Source organism: Elephantulus edwardii, unplaced genomic scaffold (assembly GCF_000299155.1).
Source record: "Elephantulus edwardii isolate Elephantulus edwardi_28Jun2011 unplaced genomic scaffold, EleEdw1.0 scaffold00202, whole genome shotgun sequence".
NCBI classification, from domain to species: domain Eukaryota; kingdom Metazoa; phylum Chordata; class Mammalia; order Macroscelidea; family Macroscelididae; genus Elephantulus; species Elephantulus edwardii.
In genome coordinates this window covers 1,731,836-1,751,622 of record NW_006399952.1, presented here as the reverse complement: position 1 = coordinate 1,751,622, position 19,787 = coordinate 1,731,836, and the positions used below count along the sequence as shown (strand labels likewise).

Sequence of the window (19,787 nt, the reverse complement as noted above, 5' to 3'; positions counted from 1 at the left end):
CTTCTAACAGAGCAAGAAGGCAAGCAGCTTTAACCCAAGACCACCAGTAACGTGATAAAGCGTCCTCCCTTCCCCCCTTTACATCTACGCCCCTGTTCAGCATGAAGAAGCCAGAGAGTCGGTATCCAATTCCCAAATCAATAAGACAGTTGGTTTAATTACTATTGGAAAATGCTTGTCATTCCTTTGTAGCATCTGGTTCCCACTGGACCCTCATCATTTCCTTCACCTACTCCCCCCACCGACCAAACTGTGCAGCTCTGCAACTGCATTCTGGCCCATCCTCACCCTTCTGCCCCCAACCCTCACCTCCTTGTACCCCCAATATGTTTTTCATTAACTGTTTCTAAGAAATACCTGCAGGTCTATTTATGGGCAGTCAGTCAGTCCTTTTGGAGCACAGGCTTGATTTGGCACAGATGGGGTCACCATGAGTCAGAACTGATTCTGTGGAATTGGTTCTACAGAACCGATTCTGTGGAATCGGTCTACATTCCTCTCCTATTCTTACCTCAGAATAGTCTCCCCCTAGATACTGGAGGCCATGACACTGTTCTGTTTCTCTAGAGTACACAACGCAGTTAAGTCGAGACTTACAACCTGACCCCCTGGTAGGTTTTTTTGGTTGTTGCTGTTTTAATTTTTCTTTTACATTGGTTTGCTTACAAAGTTCATATACATTGTGCTTGATGTTATTCTTCATTTGCGTTATGTTTAATGAATGCAATCATTCTCATTCAATCCAGTGGGTTTTTAAAAGCTGGAAACCACACAAAAGGAGATTGCCCATGTTTGTTCTTCAGAGCTGCTGATGGATTGGAACACGAGGGGGATGTCCACTATAGGTTAACAGTACAGCTTCCATGGACCAGAACACCTTCCTCCAGAACAAGCACTCAGTAAATAGTCCATGAATTCCTATCCAAGATGGAGGGCTACATGGTGGAGGGGCTTTCCATCTAAGCTTCCATTCCTCTTCATGTGGGATGCCTGGCCTGGACTGACTGAGCTCCCCTCATTCTCCTTTGTTGTACATCCCCATTTATTGCTCTCCAGGTTGTAGTCTCTCTTTGGCCGGTATCTCTCCAATCACCAGGTTGTCTGAGAACCCCTCTCCAATCATGTAGTCATTGCATTAGCAGTGTTCCCGGGCACTCTGGGCATGCTGACTGTCACAGGTTCGTCATCGGCCCACCGTGGTCTCGTCCACACCCCACCTAACTCAAACCTCCCCAGATTCTGGGGTGGGGAGGGCCTGGTTTCCTGTCAGGACAGCATGGCAAGACAGCCACTCCTGTCCACACTGCCTCTTCACAGACCAACCAGCCTTCTCTCAGGAGTCTTTGTCTTCCTCACACTTCAAAACCCCCTTTGATAGATAAGTCGACAGGAATCAAAGAGTATTTAAGTTCTCGTCTCAAGCCTCCCAGCATTTTTAACCTTTTCTTATTTTCTTTAGAAGTGGGTTACATAAGCTCTTCAATGGCCAGATTCCCATCTCGTTCATCTTTGTACTACCTATCCTCCCTGGCAGTGGACGCAATGCATTTCAGAAGGTCAGTAGGTCTTCAGCGTAATGGGATTTAAGGGCAATGACACTGCAGAATCTTAAATGGTGCCTGCTGTTACTTAGACGTTCAATGGCATATTTGTTTTCTAAGTAGGACTAATCTGCCACTCTAACTAGTCTTGCTCATTTTTCTAGAGACAGTGGCAAATCTGCATCTGACATGTGAAGTATCCCACCCCAACATGGGCCCCAGCAGCTGGTGATACCAGAGCTTAGTGCCAAGAGGCCATCCTCATGGTTGGGCTGGTAATAAAGCGTGCTTCTTTGGAACCCAGGATGAGTGCAGCAACAACATGGACTCCACCGTCATTCTCCCAACTAAAGCTCAAATTACATTCACACAGCATAAAACTCACAGAAAAATCAAAGTGATGAAACAGAGGGTTCCATGTTGCACCAAGCTAACCTGGACTCCTCTTGCCTTCAATGACTCCGGTCTCTTGGTTTTCCTCATCAGTGCTCAGGCTTCTAAGATACAGTCCTGGTTTCTCTTCTCAACTTCTCATTTTGGGAGCCCCCGAGCTCTGTCTTAATTGCCTTTTCTCCTCTTAGTTACACTATCTCTTTGGTGGTCGCGGCGTCCTGGGTTTAAAAGCATTCATGTGCTATGATGACCAAATTCTAATCTCTGATTGTGCCACAGATCTCCTGACTCCTTCATCCAACTGGATTCTTGACCTTAGGATCCTTGACAAGGAGGGTTCTCAGCATCCTAGGCAGAGCAGGAACTGGAGCACCCCAGACGGTGACTAAAGTAGATGTATAATTTAAGCTCTGGGGTTGCTGAGGCTGCTTCATGGTTTGTTTTACAGATTGTCTAGCCCTGGTGTGTCCACTTGCCATACAGAGGCAACTTGTGGTCGCTGTGAAGCTGAACACTGTGACACTGACATGTCAAATACGATAATGGTTACCTAAGGTGGACAGTGTTTGGTGGTGCTCCCTGGATAAAACAAGCTTGGAAGCAGGAGTGGCATCCACTTCTGAAATATCTTGCCTCGGGAAACCCTACTAACATGGAGAAAGAATGAAAGTCATGCAACTGTTGAGGACTTTTGTTCATAGGGTCACTATGAGCCACCTACGACTCGATGGCACTTAACAACAACAACAACATCCCTTCATGGGGTGACTGGTGGCTTAGCAGTTAGGAGTTGGGCTGCAAACCCAAAGGCATGTGGTTTGAATCCTTCAGATGCTCTGTGGAGACAGATGGACAATCTCCTCCGGTGCAATTAACTGCCTCTGAAAACCCTCTGGAGGATCAGCTATGAGTCAGCTCTGACTCGATGGTGATCAACAGCTATCCCTGAACTTGCTGTTAAATAATCATTTGTTACATGAAAGAATTTCTTTACTGTAAGACTTCTAAGAATCTTTAACATGGTATTAAAAAACAGAATACCTCAAAGGTGATACTATCTAAAATCAATTGACAGCTTTCTCAGGAAACACTAGTGTCCTGAGAAACACATCTTCAAAAAGATTGACTGGGTTGTTACAAGTCTTTTTCAGTATGGATTGGTCAGAGCTGGGGGGACACGACTAGCCAGCAGTTCTTTCACTCCAGTTAGATGACATCCCAATCAGATAAAATGGCCTGAGAGTAAAATAATGTAAGAAAAGCAGTCCTAAATAGGGGACAGAGATGGCCCTTTGCACTAGTGGTTTTATTTGATAGGGGAAAAGTTTTTAGTTCATAGTGGTTTTATTTTATGGAGGAAAGAATTGAGTTCACGGTGATGAGTTAATAGAAAAGACAAAACTGAGAATTGTATCACACGATGCAGTACTGGGAACAAACATTATTTCCAATCAGCATTGTTGTTGTGTACTGTCGAGTCAAGACCAACCGTAGATGTGCTTTTTTGGTTAACTGAACATGAAGAGAAGAAGTTAGAAGTTCATAGAAATTTTGCAGTGTTGTCTGCAGAGAGTATAGTGGTAAGATGTGAGAGTCTGAGATTAGCAAAACCAACAGGGAAGAATTCCTGCATCCCAAAAGAGGTACTGATATGCTAGTGCCCATGACCTTGATGTATCATCAATAAATATAGCATTGTTTGCTGAAATTGAAGTAGACCTGAAGTGTTTGCTGCAGAAGGTCAAGAACTGCAGTCTTCAATATGGATTGCATCTCAACATCAAGAGAACAAAAATCTCACCGTTGTGCCAATAGGCAGCATCAAGATAGATGGAGGTTGTTAACAATTTCATCTTGTTTGGGTCTACAGTCAACATTGTTGGCACTAGGAGCCAAAAACCCAATAGATAAGTTGCTTTGGGAAAGTCTGTTGTCAGTAACCTCCCCAGAGTGCTAAGGAGCAACAATGTCAGCCTAGAGACTAAGGTGCACCTATTCCAAACCGTGGTCTTCTCAATGACTTGCTATGCATCAGAGAACTGGACAATGACTAAAGATGACAGGAGCAAAATCAAAGCTTTTGAGCTGTGTGGTGCTGGAGAAGAATACTGAACATACTATGAGCTACAAAGAGAACAACCAGGTCTGTCATGGAGATAGTGAAAGCAGGTTGCTCCTTAGAGGCAAGGATTGTAAAGCTCCATCTCATGTACTTTGGTCATGTTGCCAGAAGGGACCAGTCACTGGAGAAGGACATAATGCTTGGAACATGAAGGGTCAGCACAGCAGAGGAAGATGAGGTGGGATTGACACAGTGACTGTGGCAATAGGGGCAAATGTGTCAGAGACAGTGAGATCAGCTCAGGATAGGACAGAGTTCAGAGCTATTGTTCAAAGAGTTGCTATGAGTCATGGTTGACTCGATGGCATATAACAATAACAACAAACATATCATAACAGGTTCAACATCAAATAGTACAAAAGAATTCTAGTTCCTAGCAAGTTCACAGCAAGTTCCTAGGAATGAAATTCATGACTGCCCTCAAGAATTTAGAGGATTCTCAGTACACAGTGAACTGTGCTATCCAGGGATGGTCAATCACCAAGACACAAATCACTTCCTATGCTATCATCATGGATTTAATTGTGTTCCCCTCTCTAGTGGCCTACTGGTAAGAAGACTGAGATCGCTAGCTATATATTGAAGATGTGTAACAGTTAAGAATCTGCATTTTTATAAATGTTTTACAATCCACCTTGTGTTTGCATTTACTCTTCAAAATATTCTGTGAGCTGTATCTCAAGGACATGGCCCTCTCATTTCAGGGCTGGCTTTCCTGGTAAATTTGCCAAGCTGAGGGTCTACCGTATCCCAAGTAGAAGAGAGTGGCATGCTGGCAGGATACTCCTGAGGATGAGTAATAATTTAAGGCACCTGAATAGTCATCTGAATAGTCATATGTCTAAATAGTGGTAAACTCTGATACCGCATCATAGTGATAGAAGTTAAAGTGATTGGTTTGGGAGGCAGGCAGGCAGGTTTGCGTCCTGACTCTGCCACTAAGAAGACTTTATGACTTCTCTGGGACTCAGTGTCCTAATAGAAATAGCAGGGCTTAACTCAGAAGACTGCTGTAAGAATTAAATTGCATGAGACAAATAATTTAAAAACTCACTAAATATGTATAAATTGTTGGGTGTCATCACATTGACAATAACTCATAACAACCCTATGGACAACAGAAACCTATGCCATGTGGACTCGTGATCCGTGCCAAGCTTCAATGCCTTAGATGCAGTCAGAGTGTCACGCCATCTTCTTCAAAGTCCTCTCGTTAGCCGACCCCTCTACTTTTCCCAGACTGGCCCCTCCTAATATCATGCCAAAGTAAGTCAGACAAAGTCTCACCAATTTTGCATCTAAGGAGACTCCGTGTTACACTTCCTCTAAGACATATGTGTCTATTCTACTCTCTTTCTTAGAGTCCATGGGATAGTCAATACTCTTTACTAACACCATAACTCAAAGGCTTTAATCAGTCTTCAGTCTTCTTTGTGTCTTGTCCAGCTTTCCCAAGCATATGAAGCCAATGAAAATACCATGCCTTGGGCAGGTACAGCTTAGCCATTAAATTGACATCCTTACTCTTTTGCACTTGAACAGCAACAACACAAATGGTACAACAACAAATATACACTAAATGAACATTGATTAGGTAAAACTTGCTAATGTCCTTTCTGTGTTATTCTAGTAAACATTACTAACCAGCTCTACCTACCTTCAGGGAACTCTGTTGGCTTAACATAAAGAATTGTGCTGCCAGTACAAAAGGCAATATATTTGTTGTGGTTCAAATCCCCCAACTGCCCTGTGGGAGAAAGGGGGACAATCTCCTTTCATGTGATTTATAGCTTCTGAAACCAACTAGAGGATGAGTTGATGCCGACTCTATGGCATATAACAATAATATCAACCCTTACCGTCTTCCTTTCAACCCCCCAAAGCCCTGGTTTCTGTGAAGTAAACGCTCCCACCATGGCTGATTTCAAGTGACCAAAGTGACATGACAGAGGGAAAATTCAGAAAGTGTCATTCACAAGCCAGCATGAGACAGCTCCAGCACTTGCATTACATTTTCTTATTATTAGCAATCAATCTAAGGAAAACGAGATTCTGTGACAGTTGATGACGTGCCTTAAATGATTTTTTTCTGAGCTACCACATTGAGAAAGACATTGACAAACTGTTATTTCAGAATCCAAGAACTTGCATTTCAAGGACCAGATCAGCCATCCACTCAATTTTATCTGATCTGAAAGGCAAATTATGCTTATAGTTGCAAAGACATAGCCCAGTTTAAAAGCTTTGGCAACAGTATTCTGTGCATTGCTGCATGAAGCTATTCCTGTTTCCCTATAAAATTCAATGTGACTGCAGTTTTCCAGAATAAGTTGAGTTTGCTTATTATTTTTTTTAAAAAAGAGAGAAAAAGAGGTGACTTGAAGAATGTCTATACTTCAAATTTTGGTAGAAATTATAACACTTTAAGCACACACTGATACAAATTCTAGAAGTCTCAACCCATTTGAGTTTAAAGAGCTATATTTTTGATGAAGAATTTCTAGTATGTAACTTCACTTGTGTTTTTTACAGTTCTCTTGAACATATAAGGTGTTGTTACCTTCTTTCTTCCCTGTTTATATTTCATTACATTTCCCAGCACGCTTTCTGAGAAGACTTTTATATTGATGTGAGATATATGTTTTATTATGTTCTATTTATTAAATAGAATCTTCTGGCTCATCTCCTGATTTAAATTTTTCCCCTTAGGGGAATCAGCTTAACTTTTAAGATAAGTTAATTAATTAACAATTCCCCAAAGCTATGAAATTGAATAAAAATGTCTTTTCTTGCTTTTGAAATTCTGTCCAACTTCTGATACAGTGATAGCTGCCTGGCCTCAAGCTGATAGACTTTATTAAATAATAAAATCACGGAGAAGAATCAAACTCACAGACAATCTCATTTGGGATGGGACAGGAGGCAATCTTCAGGGTATGTTTATTTAAATTCCCTTCTATGTGTCTCTGAAATGACATAGAGCCTCTATTTCCTTTAGCAGTTAAGACATTTATCAAACACCTACGATGTGCCAAGTTCAGGGCAGAAAAAAAAAATAATAAGATGTCTCCCTTAAGAAACTAATACTGTAGCTGGGAGACAGAGGATCCTGGAGCTGGCCAACCTTGATGTATCTCTGTTATCTCTGCTTTGATAGTCCGGACTGAGAAATGATTAATTGCTTTGAGGAGGAAAATAAGTGAGCAGGAGAAATCCTACAAAGCATACTGGTTGCCTTAAACCTTTATCTTCACTCACAAGGAAATGTGAGTATTGTAAATGAAAACCAAAGCAAGAACTCTAAATAACGGTTTTCAAGTCCAGGGTTCCTAACAACTCTTTTCCATAACGTTAGTGCGATATTATTTTATAAGTTGTTTTTGTCCAACCGAGAGGTTGGGATAAGGGTATAAGGTTGGGTAGTGGGAAAGGCAGGGGATCTTGAAAGGCTCTTCAATAACTCAAAACCTATTTTGTCCAATTTATTTTATATTTTCTCCCACATATAAAAAAATTTAATAACACATTTCCCCATTATCTGATCTTTATAATCCTTTTCTCCTCTTTTCTATCTCTACAGAGAATGCACCATGTAGAGGAGATCAGGAAGGTCTTAATAACAAATTCTGGCTCTGCTGTTTACTTACTGCTCAAATCAGGGAAAATTCCATCCCTTAGCTAAGATTCAGCTTTCTACTGTGTAAACCAAGGATGATTGTTGTTGTTATGCCATTGAATTGACTACAACACACAGCAACCCTATAAAAAAAGCGCTGAATATTGTCCTATCCTGAGCCCATCTCACAGTCTCAGACACACTTGACCCTATAGTCACTGTGCCAATCCATCTCAGCCAGAGTCTTCCTCTCTTGCATTTACCGTTCACCCTTCCAAGAATGATGTCCTTCTCAAAGGATTGGTCCCTTCTGGTAACATGCCAAAAGTATGTGAGATTGGGCTTCAAAATCCTTGCCTCCAAGGAGCAAACTGGTTTCATCCTCTTCAGGACAGACTTCTTTATTCTCTTGGCAGTCCAAGTTCTTCCCCTGTTATTCTTATTCATTAGTCAGATAGTATCTAGCAATATCTAACAGTTATTATTTAACACTATGGCTCGTGGTGCAGATTAAGAGAAATGATGACTATGAACTACTCATTGTAGTGTCTGGCAGTCAGTTAGCATTTAGAACGGGGAAGGAGTCACACTGTCAATTCAAAGGCAAGTAGTTTGAACCCACCAGCTTCCCTGTGGGAGAAAGATGGGCAATCTCCTCCCATGCAATTTAGATCCTCTATCAGGGGAAAAAATCAATACATTGAAATGACTAAAAAGTTGATGTTGTTAGATTACTGTTGAGTTTGACCCACAGTGACCCTACAGACAGTTTCTTAGGTTGTGAATTCTACAGAAGCTGAATTTTCTCCCAACAATCTGCGGGCTGAGTTCTAACTACCAACCTTTTGGTTGGCAGCCAAGTGCTTAACTGTTATGCCACCAGGGCTCCTTCTATCAAACGGAAATACTGAAAATGGAAAAGGATTCACAGAATCTATGCTCAAATCTTAAAATGGAGATTGACATAAATTCTATGAAGTTGAGGAAGAGTAAAATCAAACAAACAAAAATCACAAAACTACAATTTGAAATGGAGAAATTATATTCATCATTTGAAAATATCTACTGCCAAAATACAGGAGGAAGACTAGGACAATGCAATTTATCATGTGTTCCCTGTTAGTCTAGCGTCCCTAGTGGTGGTACTTGGATGTCAGGAACAGTGTCACTTTGGGTCCTCTTCCAGTGTGATAATCTGTCAATCATTTCTGTCAAATCGATCTCTTTGGGATGTCTAAATCCATCCTTCTCTGTTCATCCTTGGATTAATACTTCAACCTCATGAATGAACTATCTTCCATCAATGTCATTAATTCAAATTAAGACGTTTTGGGGGTCGTTGTCGTTGTGTGCATCTGAGTTGTAATCAACCCACAACTGACCCTCCAGAGAGTTTTCAGAGGCAGTTAGCTGCACAAGAGGAGACTGCACATCCTTCTCCCCAGCAGGAGCTGGGGATTCGAACGATGTGCATTCAGGATTGCAGTACGGTTCCTTGCCACTAGACAGAAATAGCTATTTTTTCCAAACCTTATACTGAGCAATTTATCACCTATTTTTTCATTTAACTCAGTATTTAGAATTTTCAATATAGTGAACTCCTTGAGTACATAATTTTGTAAGTCAGACAACCAGGATTTACACATGGTTTACATACGTGGTCCTGTCATATACTAGGTATGTGATTTTGGCATTTTTTTTCAAAGGAAGCCATCATGACAGAACCCAGAGCATTGGGCTTTGCATTCAGTAAGCACTAGTGAAAGTTAGTATTGCTGTTAATTGTTCAGGAACATAATACTTAACCTCACTACCTGCCTGTCACCTTTTGTTGTTAGCATTTAAAAATTTAAATTTATTGCGACCTAAACATCACCTATTCTGACTTAAACATCTCATATATAAAGAATTTGCTGAATTCCTGAGAACATAATATGTTCCACAGCACTTATTTACTTCATCAAAGCTTTGCAAAGGGTCTAAAATTGGATGCATCTTGTGTAACAGACTCTGAGAAGCCACGAGTAAAAGGTTTTCAGAAGACATCAAAGAAGAAATCAAAGAGACTACAAGACCCAAGTGGAATGAGTTAAGAAAAAAGAAAAACTCAACAGCTAGAGACTTGGGAAAAGAGAGGAGTGTTTGAAAATTGAAAAGAAGAAAGAAGATCCTTGCAACTAATTCAAATGTTAAAAGCTCTCATGTCTACATGGTTAGACAAGTAACATCAGTGCGGGAAGCCTGTTGGAAACCAAAAGACTATACCCTCCACAGGGGCTCTGTCATGGGGTGCTGGTATATTCTTGCCCTGTGGAACTGAAGATCATGTGAGGTTGTGCTTCTTCCTCTTCACCCCACTGTCCAGTTATTTTTGCTATTAGGTTCCAATCCCAACTCAAAATGAAACTCTAAAGACCCTTCACAACTGAGTCCCTTCTGACTCATGGTGACCTTACTGTTATCATCACCATCAAGGTGACTACAATTCACCGAGATCCTCCGAACAATAGATCAAAACCTTGCCTTATCCTGTGTCATACTCATAATCTCCACCATGTTCAAGTCCATTCACTGCATTCATTGTGTCAATCCATCCATCTCATTGCAGATCTTCTTCCCTTTCATCCACCCTTTGCTTTTCCAAAAATAATGTCTTTTTTGTTTGTTTCACATTTTGGTTTTTTTTTTGCATAATGTGTTTTTCAAAGAATGACATAGCCTGATAACATGTCTAACATATGTAGAAGTGTCAACATCCTTGTCTCTAAGAAGCACTCAGCTTGCACTCTCTCTAAGACAGATTTGTTTATTCTTTCTATTCAAATCCTTCCTCAACACCACAATTCAATGGCTACAATTCTTCAGTCTTCCTTATTCATTGAGACTATTGGTTAGTCAATTGACCCTATACCCCATCCCCACACTCAAAAGATCCATAAATCTAGATACTTTTATCTGAAATATTTTGATCTTTTAACCTATAAAATAAAGTTTTAAACACTGAAAGCACTGTGTGAGCTCAACAAATGTATATGAGAGTCCTGAATATATTAAGAGCAATATTTTATAATAATAGTCATTAACTAGAGACTGGAGCCTTTATAATAAACACAGACATCAAAAGAAGAAAAAAAAAAGAAACAGAACTCACATTTATTGACTAGTATACATTTTAAATCTCATTTGATTCTCACAGCAATTTGCTACAGAGGAAACACTGTCCTCATTGGACACAGGTCCAGAAAATAGCTCAAGGATGTCAGAGAAACTTGCTCATGATTACACAGCCAGAGGTCAGGGTTGAATTTACAATTAGATCATACCCTAAAACGTCACCATTTTTGAGGAGGCCTTAAGGAGGTGCATTACAGATTATAGGAGGTATCATTTTCAAAGGCCCACCTGTGCTCTGAATGCCATTACTCTACTTGCACTAAGGCCATACCTTCTATTGCTGCTCCCAGCCAATGACTGAGCTCACAGAGGTATGACCACCACCACAGCTTCCACTCTGAGCAGTAGGAACCCTATGTGCATCACAGCAGAAGTACATTCCACAGGGTTTTCAACGGCTGATTTTAATGAAGTGTATCATCAGATCTTTCTTCTAAAGTACCTCTGGGTAGATTTGAACCTCCAACCTTTAGGTTAGAAGCCAAGAGGGTGAACCATTTATACCACCCAGGGACTTATAAGAGGGTACTATTTCAGAGAGAAAGGAGGCTTTCCTTAAGGATTCTATGGAGACATCTATCTAGCAAGCTTCCACTTAACATTTTCGTTTCATCTCTTTCTTACCTCCTGACATGCAATGCAATCTAAAGGTTCTCCCTGTCTTCTAGCTCTCTCACTAGTTTTTCTTGAAAGTATTTCCTGAAACAAAAACCCTGCATCTATATCCACCCATCTGGGTATTTACTTCTTGAAGGATCCAGGCTTTTCCAAAAGGCTCCCAAAGGTTCTGAATTTGCCTGGAAACACCTGACTTGGTCCAACAGGAAATTACAAAAACAAGCACCATTCTGCAAGGGAAAATGCATCTACCTATGGATTCTTTTCTTTGCAAAGTGGTCTCTGTAATCTCCCAATCATCCTGATGCCTCAAGCATAGGTTAGAAAGTGATGTCACAACAACCAGCCTGGGGTCAGGCACCCTGTAGACACTCACCGCATCTCTCTGTTTGATTCGTTTGTAAATGTATTCAGCAAATGGCTTTCGAGGAATAAACTTCCCATCTCCTGGTGTGACGCTGAAAATCCCAGCTTCATATACCACTTTGCCTCTTGAAATAGTCACCAGAGGTACCCCGTGGCAAACCATGCCCTCAAAGATGTTGAAGTTCACAGCCTGGTGATGGGTTTTTGCAGAAATAGTTCTGTGATTATAAAAACAAGAACGTTCCAGATCACCATCAGTTCCTTTGATGAAGATAAAATATTAAAAGAAGAATGATTAAGAAGAAAATTTAGCAACTCTATTAAGCCATCGCTTCATCACTGTAACAAGTGACTTTAAGAATAGCGCTTGACATTAACATTTCATTACAAAGTAATTACATTTTCTGAGACAAAGAGCCCATATAGAACTCTTTAGGGTGATTAATGACGATGGAGTAGAAGAACATTCTCTTTCATGTTTAGATTTTTAAATGATTTTATTTATATTATTAAAGAACAAAATTTATTTTGTTGTTGTTATATGCCGTCGAGTCATTTCCGACTCATAGCGACCCTATGCACAACAGCCCTAAACCCTGCTCTATCCTGCGCCAACCGCACCGCCTCTGACACACCCATCCTGATTACCCCTGGCACTGAATCAATCCACCTCATAGAGGGTCTTCCCCTCCTGCGCTGTCCCTCCACTCTGCCCAGCATAATGTCCCTCTCTAAAGACCTGTCTCTCCTTACAACATGTCCAAAGTAAGTCAGGCGAAGCCCCAGAATCCTTGCCTCCAAGGAGCAGCCTGGTTTAACCCTCTCTAGGATGAATCTATTTGTTTTCTTGGCAGTCCATGGTACATTCAGTACCCTTCTCCAGCACCACAGCTCAAAAGCATCCACTCTCCTTCTGTCCTCCCTAGTCATTGTCCAACTCTCTGATGCATAACAAGCAATTGCAAAGACCATGGCCTGTATCAGGCGCACCTTAGTCTCCAGAGAGACACTGTTGCTCCTGAGTTTAAACACTGGTGGGTCTGGTGATGAAAACACAATGATCCACTAGCCATCTCTAAAACATGACAATTTTTCACAGCTTCTACTATAGCTTTCTCATTGCCCCTCCTCATGTCCTATTCCCTGGCAGAAGTAATCACTACCCTGCTTAGTAGTTGTTGCTGCTCAGGACAGTTGAATTGAAAGTTATTCATAACTGACCATCCAGCAAGTTTTCAGAGGCTGTAAATTACGTGAGGGCAGACTGCTCATCTTTCTCCTGTACAGCAGCTAGTGGATTCGAGCTGTATGCCTCTGGGTTGACAGTACAACTCCTTACCACTAGACCACCAGAGCTTCTCTCGCAGTTAGCAAAGAAAAAAATCTTTCTTTTTTCCCCCTTCTCTTTGTCTCTAACAAAACTGGAAATTTAAGGACCACAAAAAACAAATAAGTTGGAAGATAATTACTTAGCATATTCAGTTTTGCATATGTACCATCACTCTCAATAGTTAATTAATGCTTTCCAGTCTTATATAATGGGTGCAATATAATGGGTGAATTCAAATACGTAGATGGCTGGAATTTGGAAATGCTGGGTACTTCCTTCCCTAATCTCACAGCAGTAAAAAACATGAACATAATATGGGTCCTGGTGGAAGTGTCTTTAATCTCCCTTGGAAATAGATCCAAAATAAATATTCTGCTGAAAAACCTCAAGGTTGGGTCAAAATAAGAGCATCTGGGAGCTCTTTCAACCCTAGTCTGGAAGGGCTACTCGTTGGAGACTCATATCCCTACCTGAATTCCTGGAAGTGTTGTGGTCCTAAATATAACAAGACAAGCTTGGCCAGAGGCTTCAAGTCCTCCATCCAATTGTCAGCGGCCTTCTTGATTCCAGCATTAACAGGGTCAAACAGAATTCTCACTCATTCATGCCCACTCCAACCCACCCCCTCAAATTAGCTCCTTCTTGGAGCTCCCATTTCAGGTACTAACAACCCCATCTACCTCGTGGTCCACAGTCCAAAATCTAGGAGTCAATTGAAATTTATTTTTCCTTTGGGCTACTCTCTGCAAAAATTATTAAATCTTGCTTCTCCCTTCAAAAATCATTAATCCTGCCTCCTGTCTTGTATCATCTCAGTTGCTCTCACCCACGTCTATTTCACCAATCATCTCTGACATCTCTTCAGAAGTCTATCTCCACTTTTACCCTACTGTCAATCTAGTCTCTTCAAAGCTGCTCAGATGATCTTGTACAAATGAAAATCAGACAATGCCACTTAAACTTCCACATTGCTTAACCTTTCAGTGGCTCCAATCTGTTTCCCAAGAGGTATTCAAGTAACTTTAAAACAAACAAACATAGATAAAAATAAAAAGCAGAAGCTCTCCTTGATAAGAAATATCTGTCAAGGAAAAGAAAGAGGGGCCTCCTGTATGTCAAGACTATACATTCTAACATTACATTTCATCTTTATAATATTTTATAGGAAAATAAACGGAAATTTAGGGAAGTGAAAAACCTGTCAGAGAATATAAAACTTGTTTGATGAAAAGGAGATTTCCCTGCCACTTTTAAATGAACAGATAATAAAATTATAATTTCCTCATATTAAGTTTTACAGATTTTGGCACATGTGTAAATTCCTGATATTACCACCATGATCAAGCACAGAATAATACAATTTATCTCCCAAACTTTCCCATACCATCCCTATACTCTAACCTCAAACACTTGTTCTTCCTCTGTATAATTCTGTCTTTTCCAGAATATCATATAAATGGGATAATGCAGTATTATTTGGATTTTTTTTAATATTTAGCATGTTTTTGAAATTAATCCAAATTGTTGTAATAAGAGTTTATTCCTTTTTATTGCTGAGTAGTATTCCATGTTATAAATAGGTCACTATGTGCTTATCCTCATATCTGCTACTGAATATTTGTTATTCAATTTTTTATAATCATGAAGAAACTCTTTGTGTGAAGATTTTCCTAGCTTAAACATCCTAGGGTAGCATTTCTAAGTCACATGGCAAGAATATGCCCCAAATTTTTTTCTATAGATATTATAGAATTTATTTCCATTAGTTCCTGTTTTCTAGGAACCAAGTTTCTAATACAGAGATGGTTAAATAAATAGAAGATAGGTACAAATGCAATAATTATTTTAAACCTGAGGAACTGATCAAATTTTAAGTAATATAACTAAAGTAAAACATAGAGAACCATTTTGAAAGGATTGTTAGAATGAGTTTATGAGTTGGTAACCAAAGATACAATTCAAAAAAGTATAAATACAGGAGTGAGAAAATATGTCTCAAAAGAAGCAAAGCAAGAATGCTCCTTAGAAGTGAGAATGGTAAAACTCTGTCACAGGCACTTTGGACTGGAACTACAGGGGTGTAGTGAGTAGAGAATTTAACTGCTGACCTAAAGATCTCTGGCGAGTTGAACATACCAGCAGCTGGAAAAAGATGGGCAATCTCCTCCCACCTGATTTACAGCCTCAGAAACGCAATGGAGGGTCAGCTGTGACCATGTGGTTTTTTTACCTGATGACAATGAGTTTTGAGAGTCAGTAGATAATGGCATTTCATGATTGGTAGAGTGTCAGTAAAAAAGAAGACGTACAGTGATTGCGACAAGGGGCTCAACAACTAGGACACAGGAGCAGGTAGTGTTCCTTGCCGCTGCACACAGCATCTCTACAAGTTGCAACCAACTTGATGGTGCCTGGTGGCCTAGTGGGTAAGCAGTTGCACTGCCAACCCAAAGGCAGGCAGTTAAGTACACCAGCTGCTATGTGAGAGGAAAATGAGAAAGCTCATCCTGTGCAATTACAGCCTTTAAAACTCTGCTTGAGGATCATTTACTTGAATCAGTTATTTGAATCAGTTGATTCAAATTCAACAGCAATTGAGTTGAATTTTGAAGAGTTTTTGTTAATGATGCCTAATAATAAATCTAGGGAGCTATATAGATGAGTTTCAGAGTTTCCAGTTAAAGGAACTTTTTGTCTATCACAAATTCTCTACCATAACATTTCCATAATCTGGGTAATGGCTTTTCTATGCATTACAGCTACACTAGTAGATTTGGAGTTAAACTCTTGGGTTTGTATTTCTAGATTGTTACATTATTAAGGCTGCCAAATTAAGAAAGTAAAATAAATAAAAATCTATATATTAAAATAAGATGGAAAGATTATACAGAGTTATTGTACCTAAAGGAATTGGTGGAAACAGAAGAATTTCATGAAACAACGTGTGAGCAAGAGCTTGTTGTGATGAAGGAAGTTCAAGCTGCTCTGAAAGAACTGGCAAAAAACAAGGCCCCAGGAACTGATGGCACACCGATTGATATATTTCAACAAACAGATGCTGGCTGCCCTGGATGTGCTCACCAAGTTGTGCCAAGGAATCTGGAGGACAGCCACTTGGCCTACTGACTGGAAGAGAACTCTATGTGTTCCCATTCCAAAGAAAGGTGATCTGACAGTGTGTGGAAATTACATAAAAGTGTCACTGATACCACATGCAAGCAAGATTGTGTAGAAGATTATCCAAAAATGGCTAAAACAGCACATCAACAGAGAACTGCCTGACATGCAGGCTGGATTTAGAAGAGGCTGTGGCACTAGGGACATTATAGCTAATGTTAGATGGATCATAGCTGAAAGCAGAGAATACCAGACAAATGTTTATCTGTATTTCACTGACTGTTCAAAGGCATGGTTCAATATTGGGAAGGATGTTCATCAAGGATGTGTCCTATCTCCATATCTTTTCAAGCTGTATGCAGAACAGATTATCCAGGAGGCTGGGCTCTAATGAGGAGAAGTGTGACATCAGGATTGGAGGAAGACGCAACAATCTGTTACGCAGATGACACAACCCTGCTTGCTGAAACTGAGGAGGACCTGAAGCTCTTGCTGTAGAGGGTCAAGGACTGCAGCCTTCAATACAGATTGAAGCTCAACATCAAGAAAAAAAAATTCTTAACACTGGGCAGATTGACAGCATGGTGAAGAGATTGAGATTGTTGAATGCTTCAGTTTGTTTGGCTCTACGATCAACACTATTGGTACCAGTAGCCAGGAAATGAAAAGACAAATTGCACTTGGAAAATCTGCTGTCAGAGACCGCTCCAAAATACTGAAGAACAACAATGTCAGTCTGGAGACTAAAGTGCACATGATACAGCCCATGGTCTTTGCAATTGCTTGCTATGTATCAGAGAGCTGGACAATAACTCGGGATGATCGGAGAATTCATGTCTTTGAGTTGTGGTGCTGGAGAAGAGTATTGAATAAACCATGGACTGCTAGGAGAACAAACAAGTTTGTCCTAGAGAGTGTGAAGCCAGCCTGCTCCTTGGAGGCAAGGATTCTGAAGTTTCGTCTGACATACTTTGGGCATGTTGCAAGGTGAGATCAGTCCTTGAAGAGGGACATCATGCTTTTGGGGGTAGAGAGACAGTGCAGGGGAGGAAAACCCTCGATGAGGTGGATTGATTCAGTCACTGGGATAATGGGGATAAGTGTGTCAGACACAATAAAATTGGCAAAGTATAGACCAGAGGTTAGGGCCATTGTACATAGGGTCGCTATGAGTCACAGGTGACTCAATGGCATATAACAACAACATATTGGATTAGATATTGAAGAATAAGATTAGGATGGGGAAAAAGGAAAAAAATCTTAAATCATAAAACTCTATTTTAGGCAGTAATCTAACAGAACTCAGCTCTATACACAAAAATTGCCCAAACTACTGAACACTTGAAGCACAACAACTTTACAGTAATTAGTGAGAGGGACTGACACAGTGACTGCAGGAGTGGGCTTACATTGGTGAGGCTGTGAGGATGGTGAAGGAGCAGACAGAGTCTCTGTCTGTTGCACACAGCATCACTATGATTCAGAGTTAACAGAACCTAACAGCAAGCAACATCTTTGAATAAGCTATTAGGCATCTATTGACCCAAGCCAGAGCAGGGTTCAGAGCTGTTGTACATAGGGTTGCTGTGAGTCAGAGTTGATGCCACAGCACAACAAACAATAGAAAATTAAATTAAAAACAAACTATTCTCTCTCTCTCTCTGTACACACACACACACACACACACACACACACACACAGTATTTATATATATGTTGTTGTTGTTAAGTGCCGTCGAGTTGCAGGTGACTCATAGTGACCCTATGAAGGAGAGCCCTCAACGCTTGGGTGTCTCTCATCCTCTCTCCAGGTTCATAGGGTTTCTGGAGGCAAGCTATTATGGAAGAGGATGCTGCTCCTGCTTCCAAGCTTGTTTTAATCGGGGAGCTCCACCCCACTCTCTGTTCGCATTGGGTAAACTGACCATTAACACATTTGACACATCAGCGTCACAGTGTTCAGCCTCACAGCAATCACAAGTTACCGCTGTACAGCAACTTGTACACCAGGGCTATACGACCTAGACGAATGTCTGAACAAAAACAATGAAAGACAGCCCTTATACAGCACACCCAAATGCTGGCAGACTCTGAACCAGACACCCCCAGCTTAACTGGCAAGTCCGCTCTGCCAACCCCCACTTGGGGCAAATAGAAGGCCACAAGCACCTGGATCTCTCCATATCTGTGGCTCCTCAAGACACCAGAGGCCGTGTACAACTGACACTAAGCCTCCCAAGGGCATGATAGATATAGATATGTATATATACCCATCTATCTATCTATCTATCTATCTATCTATCTATCTATCTATCTATCTATCTATCTAACCAGTCTATCCACTCTATCTATCTATCTACCTACCTACCTATCATCTATCTATCTATATTTGGAAGCAGGAGTGGCAACCATTTCCTAAATAACCCGCCTCTGGAAACTCAGTTGTTGTAGAGGGGCTTCAGGCCATTTGTTCATAGGGTCACTATGAGTCGTGCTCAACTCGAAGGCAATCAACAAATATATATATACATATAAATATAAAGTTTTTATTTTTATATTTCTTCAACTTGAGCCTGAACTTGCATAGGAATCGATGGTGCTCTGTCCTACAATCAGCACCTGGCATAGTTTTCACAGCTGACATTGAGCTTCTCCAGCAATTCTTTCCACAGATGTAATTTATTTCTTTCCTATGCATACCATTAGGTGAAATTCAAGTGTATAGCCTGTGTTTCTTATAAAAAATATTTGCAATGAATAAATCATGGAATGTACACAATCCTATCATTCTATCTCCATTTCTCTCACCAAGATCCTACTCCCTTCTTCCCAACTTTTGCATTCCATTCGCCCATTATAATTAATGCATCTTGACTGCATGTTTGATCCATTTCTAACTGCAAAAATTGGTAGAAATCTTCTATTTCCTCCTCTTTGGCACGAATTGTTGGTGCATTATGTTAGAATAATAGTGGCACTGACTGCATTTCCTTGTATGTGTATGGATATTATCCTATGACTCACACCATTGTATTTCAAGATGAAGTTAGCAATGATTTTTTTTTATTATGTAAGCAACCCTATTTTTCCTCACCTTTAGTAGATCATCTGATTCACAATGTCCCTTGCCAAGCCATCTCATTTTACTGACACCTAGTACGTCGATTTTTGCGTTCCATTTTTTCCTTACCAATATCCAATTTTCCTACATTCACGCGTCTCACTATATATATATATTCCACTGTGTGTGTGTATATATATATATATATATATACATACATATATACTGTATTTACAAGTGAAATACAAATACATGTGGACAAAGACAAAGGAAAACACAAAATATTTTGAAATTAGAAACAAATATAGAAAATTATCTTCAGGATTCTTTCTTCTACTGCTGCTGTAATTTAAATTGTACTTTGAAAATGGAGTTGACACAGCAAGACATCAGAGGCTGTTTCTCTGGCTCATGCCAAATAAAGGCATCATCTTGACTTTCAGAGCCTTT

The 19,787-nt window shown here is 40.3% G+C and overlaps 1 protein-coding gene across 1 annotated transcript in view; it reads right to left on the bottom strand.

The window, feature by feature from the left end:
- DPYS (dihydropyrimidinase) overlaps positions 1-19,787 on the bottom strand; it is a 128,382-nt gene that overhangs the window by 3,042 nt on the left and 105,553 nt on the right. Inside the window, exon 8 of the mRNA XM_006897168.1 lies at positions 11,841-12,048. Within this exon, the coding sequence (XP_006897230.1) occupies positions 11,841-12,048 (208 nt within the window). The remainder of the gene's footprint in view (positions 1-11,840; positions 12,049-19,787) is intronic.